This window comes from Heterodontus francisci, chromosome 29 (assembly GCF_036365525.1).
Source record: "Heterodontus francisci isolate sHetFra1 chromosome 29, sHetFra1.hap1, whole genome shotgun sequence".
NCBI lineage: Eukaryota > Metazoa > Chordata > Chondrichthyes > Heterodontiformes > Heterodontidae > Heterodontus > Heterodontus francisci.
In genome coordinates, this window is record NC_090399.1 from 13,266,908 (window position 1) to 13,279,723 (window position 12,816).

General features: G+C 45.2%; 1 protein-coding gene across 4 annotated transcripts in view; it reads left to right on the top strand.

Moving 5' to 3' along the window:
- Positions 1-6,498: 6,498 nt before the first annotated feature.
- Positions 6,499-12,816, top strand: part of vars1 (valyl-tRNA synthetase 1) — an 84,383-nt gene continuing 78,065 nt past the window's right edge. The window contains exons 1-2 of one of the 4 annotated variants that reach the window (XM_068009458.1): positions 6,499-6,655; positions 11,009-11,393. In XM_068009458.1, the coding sequence (XP_067865559.1) occupies positions 11,031-11,393 (363 nt within the window). In that variant the 5' untranslated portion in view covers positions 6,499-6,655; positions 11,009-11,030. The other 3 variants (XM_068009462.1, XM_068009459.1, XM_068009460.1) reach the window with 3 other exon arrangements.

The following is a 12,816-nucleotide window of genomic DNA, read 5'->3' on the forward strand; positions in this document are numbered from 1 at the left end:
TTATTTCTTGGAAATCCTTTGATGAATTCTAAAACCCTCCTGATCCTCAGGCTTACCCCTCTTTTTGGCACCATTTTAAGACTCTTTTAATCTAACACTATCCTTAATTTCACTAGTTAGCTGCAGTTGGACCATTTTTCCTGTGAAGTTTTTATGCCTGAAGTGAATGTATATTCACTGTGCAATGTGATTTATTTCTCTAAGTGCTCACCATTGCTTCTCTATTTCACAATCTACATTAGGCAACTCGTCCCTCATAAGTGGCTTTGTTTAAACTTAAGACCCTAACTTTGGATTTAACCACATCACTCTCAAACTCAAGATGAAATCCCATCATGCTATGATTATTGTTCCCCAGGGAATTCTTCACCATAAGATTATTAATTAACCCTGTCTCATTAAACAACAGTACATTTAAAATAGCCCGTTCTCTTGTTGGTTCCTTGACATATTGTTCTAGCAAACTGTCTCAAATGAATTCCATGGCCTTGTCCTCCAAACCACTTTTGCCAATTTGGCTTGTCCAATCTATATGAAGATTAAAGTCCTCTATGATTATTACATTGATTATTGTAGGACACTGTATTATTGCTACAATTGGAGGACTGCAGAGATCTCAGAGGGTTGCAGGGCTGGAGGAGATTCAGAGATAGTGAGGGGTGAGGCCATGGAGGCATTTGAAAATAAGAATGAGAGATTTACAATTGAGATGTTGTTGGATCTGGATCCAATGTAGGCCAAAGAGCACAGGGAGTGATGGGCGGATGGGATTTGGTGTGAGTTAAGATATGGGAAGCAGAGAAAGCCTATCAGAATGTTGAAACATATAGGAAACATTGTAGAACATCATCAGAGGAGGTAATAATCAAAGCTTCGACTCTTCCGGTTAGATGTCATCTTGCAATCTCGTGTCTAATATCTCTAATATTCCCTCTGATGTTGGGGCAGATTTGTAGAAGTAGTCACATGCACAATACTTTTATTTTCCAACCAAGTTCTTCATTTCTTTAGAGTACGGAATTGACCTGGCATACATAGATCTACACAGAGGTCAGTTGACAGCAGCACACGCATATACACAAAGACAATCACCTGTTTTTATACCTTTTGTGTGGGGCAGAAACTATCAAACCCACTCCTGAGTCATTGACTTACAGCCAAAATTCAATCTAACAGGTACCACTTTCACAGGCCATCTGGCCTCTCTTATCAAGGCAGATGTACTGAAGACATAAAACATGTCTTCACTAGTAAGAAGAAATAATGGGTGCAAAATTGATTCATGTAGCGCTACTTGTGACTACTTCTACACATCTGCCCCCTCTCCAAAAGTTGCAGGTGAGGTGTTTTTCAGTAACTTTTGCTTAGATACAATTGGTGCAAGCACTGTGCTGGTTTCATGGAGGTGCTTTTTTGGCATTTTCTGAATACAGTCAAGCAGGAGAGAAGATTACCTGACCCAAGTATGGCAGCAGTTGTTGCACTGCCTCCCAGTCTGCAACATGACTGTGAAGTGGAACAGTGGAGGCAGAGAGGGGAATCTCTGTATGCAGAGTGGGAGGAGGAGGCACAGAAGGAGGCAAGAGGACTTATCGTGGACCTCGTGTGAGTGGACCAACTGTGCGTGAGTAAATTGAGGAGCTCCACTTCCATAACTTCCCCATCCCAACGCTATTCACCACCGGTACATTCATTTCACACTCCCCATCACAATATCCCCTTGTTGGAGGCAGCTAGAGGTTGGTGTAATGCTGCCAGTATAGGAAGGTGTGTGTCGATGAGGTGCAGTATGTGAATGTTAGGCGTGAGTCCTGAGTGCCAGGAGTGCTGCTGGGTGAGTGACAGAGCTGTGGTGCATTGAGCAGTGTGAGAAGCTGGTGGTTTAGTGGGCATGAGATGCAATGTGAGGTTGCATTCACTTACCTTGACCATCTTTGTGAGTTCATTGTACTTTTTCCAGCACTGTTGCCATATCCATGGTGCCTGACTCTGTGCATTAACCTCCCTGGCAATGTGCTCTCACTCCCTCTTCAGGCTTGTAAGATTATTAGGTTGCAAAAAGCTACTAACCAGCATATTAATTGTTAAAATCTAGCTATTATAAACTAACAAATGACTTATTATCGTAAACTAACACTTAGCTGTATTAGAACCCTTCTTTGTAGCATGATTAAGTGGGAAAACTTAGGACATAGGGCACAATATAGACAAGATGTCAAGGCAGAGGGATTCTGGGAGATTGTCAACTTTTAAATGCTTACGTGCAGTAAAAATGTTAGACCTTGAGAGCAGATAGCAGAGACAGCCTCTGCATACATTTGTCTCGTAGTAAGATAAGGCATCCTCGAAAAAGTACAAGCATTGAGATAAGGTGGTTAACATTAAGAATCCTTCTATGTAATATTTGTGTAAATGCAGAAGGTTCGTAACCATCACAAAATGATCCTTGATTGGTTAAGAATGGCATCCTTTAATACAGGGCTGATCACTGATGGATATGAGGGGAGGGTTAAATGGAAGGCTGCCAGAATAAATTGAATCCTGACTTTGCCACTATGTGGCAGAGAATTTTGAACAACAACAAGAGAAGCTATAAGAGACAGCGAGAGAGCCAAAAGCTTGAAGACCACAAGCTGCAAGAAAGACAGTTGTGGGCTCTGCTGTCCAGTCTCCAATACGGGTTAGGCTATTAATTACTGCCTGAGTTTGCAATTATGGTTTAACCGAGAACTTAACAAACTTGTCCTTACCTTTATCTCAATAAAGTAAATTCAGAACAAGGTGTTATGCTGCCAAGTCTGTTCTCACCTTAGAAGGGAGTTTAAAACACCCCTATCTCATCAAAATTCTTCCAAGCTAATGCTTGATGGATTCTTGCCCTCCTGGGGAAACATTGTCTCCCTCCTGGACTCCATCTCGGTCACCAGAGCCTCCAAAGCTGCGTCACTAAACCTGGGAGGATGCTGTCTTGTCTGATTGCTGTTCGGCGCCCTGCTATCTTCCCAGTTGATTGACTAGCAGCCCTTACTTCAGCAGTGCGGCTTCCCTTTAATAGTGAGTTTGCCTTTAAGAACAGAAGGCTGGCTAGACCACGCGGTTTGCAAACAATGCTGCCTACTCATGACCCCGCACTACTCCCCACCACCTTGAAAACACAGAGGCCATAAGCAGCAATTAGGAGAGGAGAGCAGTGCGGGACCCATTTGGACCTTTGCTCAATCATTCAGATGAGGTGGGTAGACCAAACTCGCGTGTTTCACACCTCGACCTGAATGGGAGGGGGCGGGTCACAAAAGGTGGCCCCCGTGGTCATCAAACTGGGCTCTCCAATTTCTACCCCAACAAGCCTAGTTCCTGACAGGTGCCTATTATCCTGCTTCTCAAGAGATATTGACTCTTCTTTATGTGTTTACATTCCAAGCAGGGGTCAACCTTGGCCGGGTGCATCCAGCACTTCACTGTCTCTGCCTGTGTTTGTGTATAATATCCAGCCCCAGCTCACTGCTTGGGTCCATTTTATCCTATATTACCATTTTTTCAAACACTAAAGAATCACCGAAAGTAGCTTGGCTAATTCACTTCACATGTTCCATCAATAAACTGTCAGGATAGAGTTAAATATTCTGGTACATGTCAAAGGGCTTGAAATTAAAATTAAATTAAAGAGGGACATAGGCTTTTGATTGAGACACTTGAGGGCTGGGGAGACATACTACAGAGTAAGAATTATCCATAATATGGATATAGATCAAGGGAGAGCTACTTTTCTTTTAATCATGTCTCTTAAACAATTTACTAATTCCTTAATTGCTTTCTCTATTTATTTATTGTCTTTGAGTTTTTCTAGTTTGGTTTTGTACAGAATTGACATTAATGTGGGGCATTTTTTTGATCCAATATTCATAGTGGTATCTTCCCTTGCAGGTTATATCAGTTCATTCATTTCTCAGCTTCTAAAGCAAAAACAAGGACAATTCTGCCATACTCAAGGCCAATTGTGATGCATACAGCACCTGCAGTTTCTGCAGAATAGCTGCTCTAATGAAAAACTTGAGGTTATTTAACTTTTGCAATGCCCGATCTCTCAAAACACCCTAAAAATCCTTACAATGTCAGTGCCCTGAGGGGAACGAGCTACCTCTGACCACTCATTCAATTTTATTTCTTATCCTTCTGCAGGAGGGTTAGTAATTCTAAGTTATTAGCACATTGACTATGTACACACATTTCAAGCAACAGATCATGCACGGACTGAAAAGATTCTCTAGCTCTCCCTTGACCCATATCCATCTTGTGGATAGTTCTTACTCTGTAGTATTTCTCCACAACCCTCAATTAAAATTCTATGTCCCTCTTTAACTCAATTTTAATTTCAATCCCTTTGACATGTACCAGTGTATTGAACTCTATCCTGACAGTTTATTGATGGTGTATGCTTCAGTGCTTTGATGATGTAAAAAGTTGTTTCACTCTCTTAAGCCACATTAACCATTTCATGGTTGTGCTGTTGTCATGTAACTGAACATGTTTGAAACTCATTCTTCTGTACAGATTCAACATGCATTTCCCCATGCCAGTTGCTTAATATGTAACAAATCACTTCTGCACACAAACACACCAGGATCTGAATACAATGTCACATGTGCCATCCAATAGAAGCCATTCTTGGAATTTCAAATGATCTTTTCAAAAGATCGGGGGAAAGGGGGTGGTGTCTGTCTGGAGATCTTTGCATATCTTCCACTGTACGTTCCCGATGCGTCAAGTAGCAGCCAGATTGTCAAATGCAGTTAGTAGGCAAGGAGACAAACATCTCCAAGAGAAAGCTATCAATTTACTATTCTTACACTTTCCTGACTTATACTAGAATGTATCTTTCTAGAATTACACCTAGCTGATTTATTCCAATTCAACTTAGAAAACAACTTTTAAAAATTTCCCCACTTGGTGGTGTGATTTTTCTGTCTCTATCTTCTATCCTTCATCACTTCCCCTCATTGTAATTTACACATCCCATTCATTATATCTTATTCATGAGTACTGGAGGAACTTTACTGTCCAATACAACATTAAAAATAGTTCCAACAGTGTCCATTTCTAGTGTCACCAGAACACAAATGAGACATTCGAGTGCAGAAATGAACCTTGAGGTGAATTCCCGATTTCAGTGAATCTGAGTTATGAGGAACGATTGGAGAAACTCTTACGAAATAGCATTAATTCCCAGCACTCAATTGCCTCAATCCAAATTCTATGTCCCTCTTTTAACTTAATTTTAATTTCAATCCCTTAGCCTAGAAAGGAAATGTCTGAGGGGTGATCTTAAATAAGACAGTTTTGAGAATATTACTGTTAATTAAATAGGATAAGGGGACAGGGGTTTAAAATGATTAGAAGTTAATTTATGACTGATATCCAGAAATTCTTCACACAAAGGATGATAATGTCGAATGGGACTCTAGATAGAGTAGTGGAGATGAAATCCCTGTGCGCATTTTGGTGACAATTGGGTACTACAACAGGGAATTTTAGCGTCTTTCTACATGATGAACTGAATGGCCTTCGTCGCCTGGAATTGCCTTGTGACAGTCTCCAAAAGGAATTCATTGTCTGTGAAGTACTTTGGGATAACCTGAGGACGTGAACAGTGCAATATGAGTTTAAATTCTCTCTCAACACTTAAGGATTAGACCATGTTAGAAATTCAACGTGTGCCTTTGGTTAAACACAAGACTGTCAGTCAATCACATATTTGTGCCATTACTAAGATCACCTAGTTCCATCTGTAATATCGCCGGTCTCTCCTCCTGCTTCAGCTCATCTGCTGTTGGAAGTCTTTGTTATCTCCGGACTTGACTATTCCAACACACTTCCCACTTTCTACCCTTCATAAACTTGAGGTCATCCAAATCTCTGCAGCCTGTGTCCTAATCCACCCCAAATCCTGTTCACCCATCACCCGTGTTCGCTGAGCCACACTTGCTCCTTGTTTTCAAATCACTCCTTAGCCTCACCCCTCCCTAGCTCTTTAATCTCCTGCAACCCTCCTGGATATCTGAACTCATCTAATTCTGGCCTCTTGAACATCTCCGATTTTAATTGTTCCACCATTGGCGGCTGTGTCTTCAGCTGCCTGGGCCCTGAGCTCTGGGATACCCTCCCAACACCTCTCTTTCCTCCTTTAAAACGCTCCTTAAAGCCTACTCTTTGACCAAGCCTTATGTGGATCGATGCCAAATTTTGTTTCATAATAACACCTGTGAAGCGCCTTGGGACGTTTCATTGCACGAAAAGCGCTGCATAAATACACATTGTTGTATGCACGTTTCCGAAAACTGTGTCCTTCCTGTTTTCACTGGATACATGTATTGCATTTCCAGAAATATGAACCAACAGGCAAGACATTCAAAGGGCTTGTCTGTGGAAAAAAGTATACTGCTGATAAGCTTTCAGTTTCCATTAACTGGAAGGAGAGATCAAAACCGTTGCGCGGGCTGTCTTTTTCTTTACACACCCTCCACCTCTTCACCACCAGATGCCACTTGCTTGCGAGAGAAATTCGCATGCGCATGCTAGACAGCTGTTGATACGTCTTTCTGTGACCTGGGTAGAATTAGAAGGCAATTACAGTCTTTGTATCTGTAATTAGCAGAAGGTTTGTACTATTACCCACCCCCTCGCAATATATATCATTACTTTTTTTGTTATATTGTAGGAAATGGTTTGAAATGCTTGTGGGATCTGGGTCTCCAGGCAGGGGAAAGTGGGCAGTCCCAGGCGTGGGGTCCTGGTTCTGCTCCAAGCACGAGGGTGTCAGTGTAGAGCCGGTGAGTTGGTTCTGACTGGAAGCGCTGCATTGGAACAGGGCTGAGTTCCATTCGAACCTCGGGGCCGTGTCGCGGCGTTCCATTCGAACCTCGGGCCGTGTCGCGGCGTTCCATCCGAACCTGCAGACAAGCTCTGTGCGATCAAGAGGGCGCCTTTCATTCGGGTCAGAAGCGCGCATACGACACACGCAGCCGATCCTCCCACCGTCGTCTCCTGGTTTATTCCGGGGGGCTACTTCGCGCGATTGTTTCCAACTTTCCTCGGTGCATCTCTTTAGCACTCCCTTCCTGTGGGCCCTGACAACCCGAACAGCTGATGCAATAGGCTGCAACACTGCAGCAAAGGCTCAGCAACGGATCCAGCGGGAATGTTTGAAAACCAGTAGGTTGCAAGATTACAGATTTTTTTTTTTTAATTTACGATCTCCGTCTATTTTCTACGTAAGTGATATTTATAAGGAACGTGCATACTTTTTCTTCAGTTTCACTTTCTCTCCTGAAGGCGATCCCTCTCTCCATTTTTAAAAATTCATTCATGGAATGTGGCGTCACTGGCTAGGCCAGTATTTACTGCCCATCCCTAATTGATCTTGAGAAATTTAGTTTCGAGATACAGCACTGAAACAGGCCCTTCGGCCCACCGAGTCTGTGCCGACCGTCAACCACCCATTTGTTCTAATCCTACACTAATTCCATATTCCTACCACATCCCCACCCTGTCCCTATATTTCCCCTACCACCTACCTATACTAGGGGCAATTTATAATGGCCAATTTACCTATCAACCTGCAAGTCTTTGGCATGTGGGAGGAAACCGGAGCACCCGGAGGAAGCCCACGCAGACACAGGGAGAACTTGCAAACTCCACACAGGCAGTACCCAGAATTGAACCTGGGTCGCTGGAGCTGTGAGGCTGCGGTGGTAACCACTGCGCCACTGTGCAGGTGGTGGTGAGCTGCCTTCTTGAACCGCTGCAGTCCACGTGGGGTAGGTATACCCACAGTGCTGTTAGGAAGGGAGTTCCAGGATTTTGATCCAGTGACAGTGAAGGAACGGTGATAGAGTTCCAAGTCAGGATGGTGTGTAGCTTGGAGGGGAACTTGCAGGTGGTGATGTTCCCACGCATCTGCTGCCCTTGTCCTTCTAGTTGTTAGAGGTCGAGGATTTGGAAGGTGCTGTCTAAGGAGCCTTGGTGCATTGTTGCAGTGCATCTTGTAGATGGTACACACTGCTGCCACTGTGCATCACTGGTGGAGGGGGTGAATGTTTGTGGATGGGGTGCCAATCAAGTGGGCTGCTTTGTCCTGGATGGTGTCGAGCTTCTTGAGTGTTATTGGAGCTGCACCCATCCAGGCAAGTGGAGAATATTCCATCGCACTCCTGACTTGTGCCTTGTAGATGGTGGACAGGCTTTGGGGAGTCAGGAGGTGAGTTACTCGCCACAGGATTCCTAACCTCTGACCTGGTCTTGTAGCCACGGTATTTATATGGCTATTCCAGTTCAGTTTCTGGTCAATGGTAACCCCTAGGATGTTGATAGTGGGGGATTCAGTGATTGTAATGCCATTGAGTGTCAAGGGGAGATGGTTAGATTCTCTCTTGTTGGAGATAGCCATTGCCTGGCACTTGTGTGGCATGAATGTTACTTGCCACTTATCAGCCCAAGCCTGGATACTGTCCAGGTCTTGCTGCATTTCTACACGGACTGCTTCAGTACCTGAGGAGTCACAAATAGTGCTGAACATTGTACAGTCATCAGCGAACATCCCCACTTCTGACCTTATGATTGAAGGAAGGTCATTGATAGAGCAGCTGAAGATGGTTGGGCCTAGGACACTACCCTGTGGAACTCCTGCAGTGATGTCCTGGAGCTCAGATGATTGACCTCCAACAACCACAACCATCTTCCTTTGCGCTAGGTTTGACTCCAACCAGCAGAGAGTTTTCCCCCTGCATTGACTCCAGTTTTGCTAGGGCTCCTTGATGCCATAGTCGGTCAAATAATGTCAAGGGCAGTCACTCTCACCTCACCTCTTGAGTCCAGCTGCAAATATATATAATATAAAATAAAAACAAGAAATGCTGGAACCACTCAGCAGGTCTGGCAGCATCTGTGGAAAGAGAAGCAGAGTTAACGTTTCGGGTCAGTGACCCTTCTTCGGAACTGACAAATATTAAAAATGTCACTGGTTATAAGCAAGTGAGGTGGGGGTGGGGCAAGAGATAACAAAGGAGAAGATGTAGATTGGACCAGGCCACATAGCTGACCAAAAGGTCATGGAACAAAGGCAAACAATATGTTAATGGTGTGTTGAAAGACAAAGCATTAGTACAGATTAGGTGTTAACGGACTGAATATTGAACAGCAGCAAGTGCAAACATTAAAAAAAACAGTGAGTAAGCAAACTGAACAAACTAAGATGAAATGAAATAAATGCAGAAAAAAGGGATGTAAAAAAGAAAAAATGAAGAAAAAAGAAAAAACAACTAAAAATGAAAGTAAAATGGGGGGCTGTCATGCTCTGAAATTATTGAACTCAATGTTCAGGATGGCAGGCTGTAGTGTGCCTAATCGATAGATGAGATGCTGTTTCTCGAGCTTGCATTGATGTTCACTGGAACACTGCAGCAATCCCAGGACAGAGATGTGAGCATGAGAGCAGGGGGGAGTGTTGAAATGGCAAGCAACCGGAAGCTCAGGGTCCTGCTTGCGGACTGAGCGGAGGTGTTCTGCAAAGCGGTCCCCCAGTCTGCGCTTGGTCTCCCCAATGTAGAGGAGACCACATTGTGAGCAGCGAATACAGTATACTACATTGAAAGAAGTACAAGTAAATCGCTGCTTCACCTGAAAGGAGTGTTTGGGGCCTGGGATAGTGAGGAGAGAGGAGGTAAATGGGCAGGTATTACACCTCCTGCGATTGCAGGGGAAGGTGCCATGGGACAGGGACGAGGTGGAGGGAGTAATGGAGGAGTGGACCAGGGTGTCGCGGAGGGAACGATCCCTTCGGAATGCTGACTGGAAGGGAGGGGAAGATGTGTTTGGTAGTGACATCACGCTGGAGGTGGCGGAAATGGCGGAGGATGATCCTTTGGATATGGAGGCTGATGGGGTGGAAAGTGAGGACAAGGGGAATCCTGTCACGGTTCTGGGAGGGAGGGGAAGGGTTGAGGGCAGAGGTACGGGAAATGGGCCGGACACGGTTGAGGGCCCTGTCAACAACAGTGGGGGGGGAATCCTCGGTTGAGGAAAAAGGAGGTCATACCAGAAGCACCGTCATGGAAGGTAGCATCATCAGAGCAGATGCGTCGAAGACGGAGAAACTGGGAGAATGGAATGGAGTCCTTACAGCAGGTAGGGTGTGAAGAAGTGTAGTCGAGGTAGCTGTGGGGGTCGGTGGGCTTATAATGGATATTAGTAGACAACCTATCCCCAGAGATGGAGACAGAGAAGTCGAGGAAGGGAAGGGAAGTGTCAGAGATGGACCATGTAAAGGTGAGAGAAGGGTGGAAATTGGAAGCAAAGTTGATAAAGTTTTCCAGTTTGGGGCGGGAGCAGGAATCGGCACCGATACAGTCATCAATGTACCGGAAAAAGAGTTGGGGGAGGGGGCCTGAGTAGGACTGGAACAAAGAATGCTCGACATATCCCACAAAAAGACAGGCATAACTCGGACCCATGCGGGTACCCATAGCGACACCTTTTACTTGAAGGAAGTGCGTGGAGTTGATGCAGAAGTTGTTCAATGTGAGAACAAGTTCAGCCAGGCGGAGGATGGGGACTGGTTGGGCCAAATATATATACTTTGCAGAAGGAGCAACTCTCGGGTCAGTTGTTGCATCTGCATTGCTGCTCTACCAGTCACCAGTTACTATTGCACAGATCAAACCTGGGACGTTCTGGCCTCGTTCAACTTACTGCCCTGCCTTCAGCTTCCTGGAGCTCTGGAATTCCCTCCCCCGTTTTACCTCTCTCCTTTGAGACGCTGCTTAAAACCTACCAGTTTCACCTGTCCGAAATCTTATTTGATGTGGCTCGGTGTAAGCTTCTTTTGGTCTGACTTAGGGCCTTTTACCAGATTAAAGGCCCAATATAACTGTGAGCTGTTACTATCAAGGCAATTGTTGCAGTGTTGGGAAGATTGATCTTAATTTAAAAATTCCCTGTTTGTGTCCCCTTCTAGCTCGACGCCTGAGTGACTCAGAATGGCATTGCCTATTCTCTACCTCTCTCCTCACCCTCACAGCTTCCAGAATGCGAAGGTTCTCGTCTCTCTGGAGTACGGAAGGTCAAAGCTGAAAATGGTGGAGATCCGAGGGCCCGCCGGGGGAGACACCCAGAGCCAGTTGCCGTTGACCAGATTGCCGGCGGTGGAAACCGACTCCAAACTGTGCATCCACGGAGCGACAGCCGTGGCTCACTACCTGGCTCCGGAGGGGATGAGGGGCTCCAGCACAAAGGATGCCGCCTTGGTGCAGCAGTGGCTGAGCTTTGCGGACAACGAGGTCATTCAGCCCGCCTGTGCTTGGGTTTTCCCGGTTCTGGGCCTGCTGATGCACAATAAAAAGGTACGACAACAGCCTGCTTTTAACTGGGTTTCACAAGGTCATAATTCACACACCATCCTGACTTAGAACTATATCGCCTTTTCTTCGCTGTCGCTGGGTCAAAATGCTGGAACTTCCTCTCTACCAGCATTGTGGGTGTCCCTACGCTCCAAAGACTGCAGCGGTTCAAGAAGGCAGCTCACCACCACCTTTCAAGGGCACTTAGGGATGAGCAATCAATGCTGGCCTGGTCAGCGATGCCCACATCCACAAATGAAACAAAATACTGATTGCATAAACTGCCTCAACTGAGGCTCATTCAGAACTCTGCTGCCTGTAATCCTAACTCGCACCAAGTCCCATTCACCTATCTCCCTCCCATTCACCTATCTCCCTCCCATTCACCTATCTCCCTCCCATTCACCTATCTCCCTCCCATTCACCTATCTCCCTCCCATTCACCTATCTCCCTCCCATTCACCTATCTCCCTCCCATTCACCTATCTCCCTCCCATTCACCTATCTCCCTCCCATTCACCTATCTCCCTCCCATTCACCTATCTCCCTCCCAATTTGCACACTGACCTACAATACCTTCCGGTCCAGTAATGCCTCGATTTTTTTTTTTAACATTCTCATTCTTGTATTCAAATCCATCCCTGGCCTCGCACCCCCCCTTCCCCTCCCTCTCCCTATCTCTGTAACCTCCTCCAGCCCCACATCACTCCGAGAACTCTTTTAAGTGTACCTCCAACTTTGGCCTCTTCTTTCACCCCACCATTGGCTGCGGGGCCTTTAGTTGTCTCGACTCTAAACTCTGGAATTCCCTCCCTAAACCTCACCACCTCTTTCTCTTTTTTTTTTTGAAGACCCTTCTTAAAACCCACCACTTTGACCAGATTTTTAGTCACCTCTCCCAATATCTCTTTGTGCGTCTCGATGTCATTCTTTTGTCTGATAACAGCTCCTGTGAAGCGCCGTGGGATCTTTTAGTATGTTAAAGGTGCTATGCAAATGGAGGTTGTCATTGTATGTTATTGACTGATTAGGTGTACAGCACAGCCCTGTTAGATACTGTTGGGGTCGGGTGATGGTGACTTAACATGACTTGCAATATGACGAGAATATAGGAGTGTACAGATCCAGAAAAGTTGACATCACCCCAAAGTTCAAGTGATAACCTGCACTGGACTGAATTTTCCAGGCCCTTGCACCACTGCTTTGAAGGATGGGAAATGGCAAACAGTGTAGCTGGGATTTGGAAAGAAATTTTTTTTTTTAAATGGTGAGAGACTGGGAAATATTGGTATTCAGAGGGACCTGGGTGCCTTTGTACATGAATCATAGATGGTTAACTTACAGGTGCAGCTCCAACAACACTCAAGAAGCTCGATTCCATCCTGGACAAAGCGGCCTGCTTGATTGGCACCCCATCCACAAACAT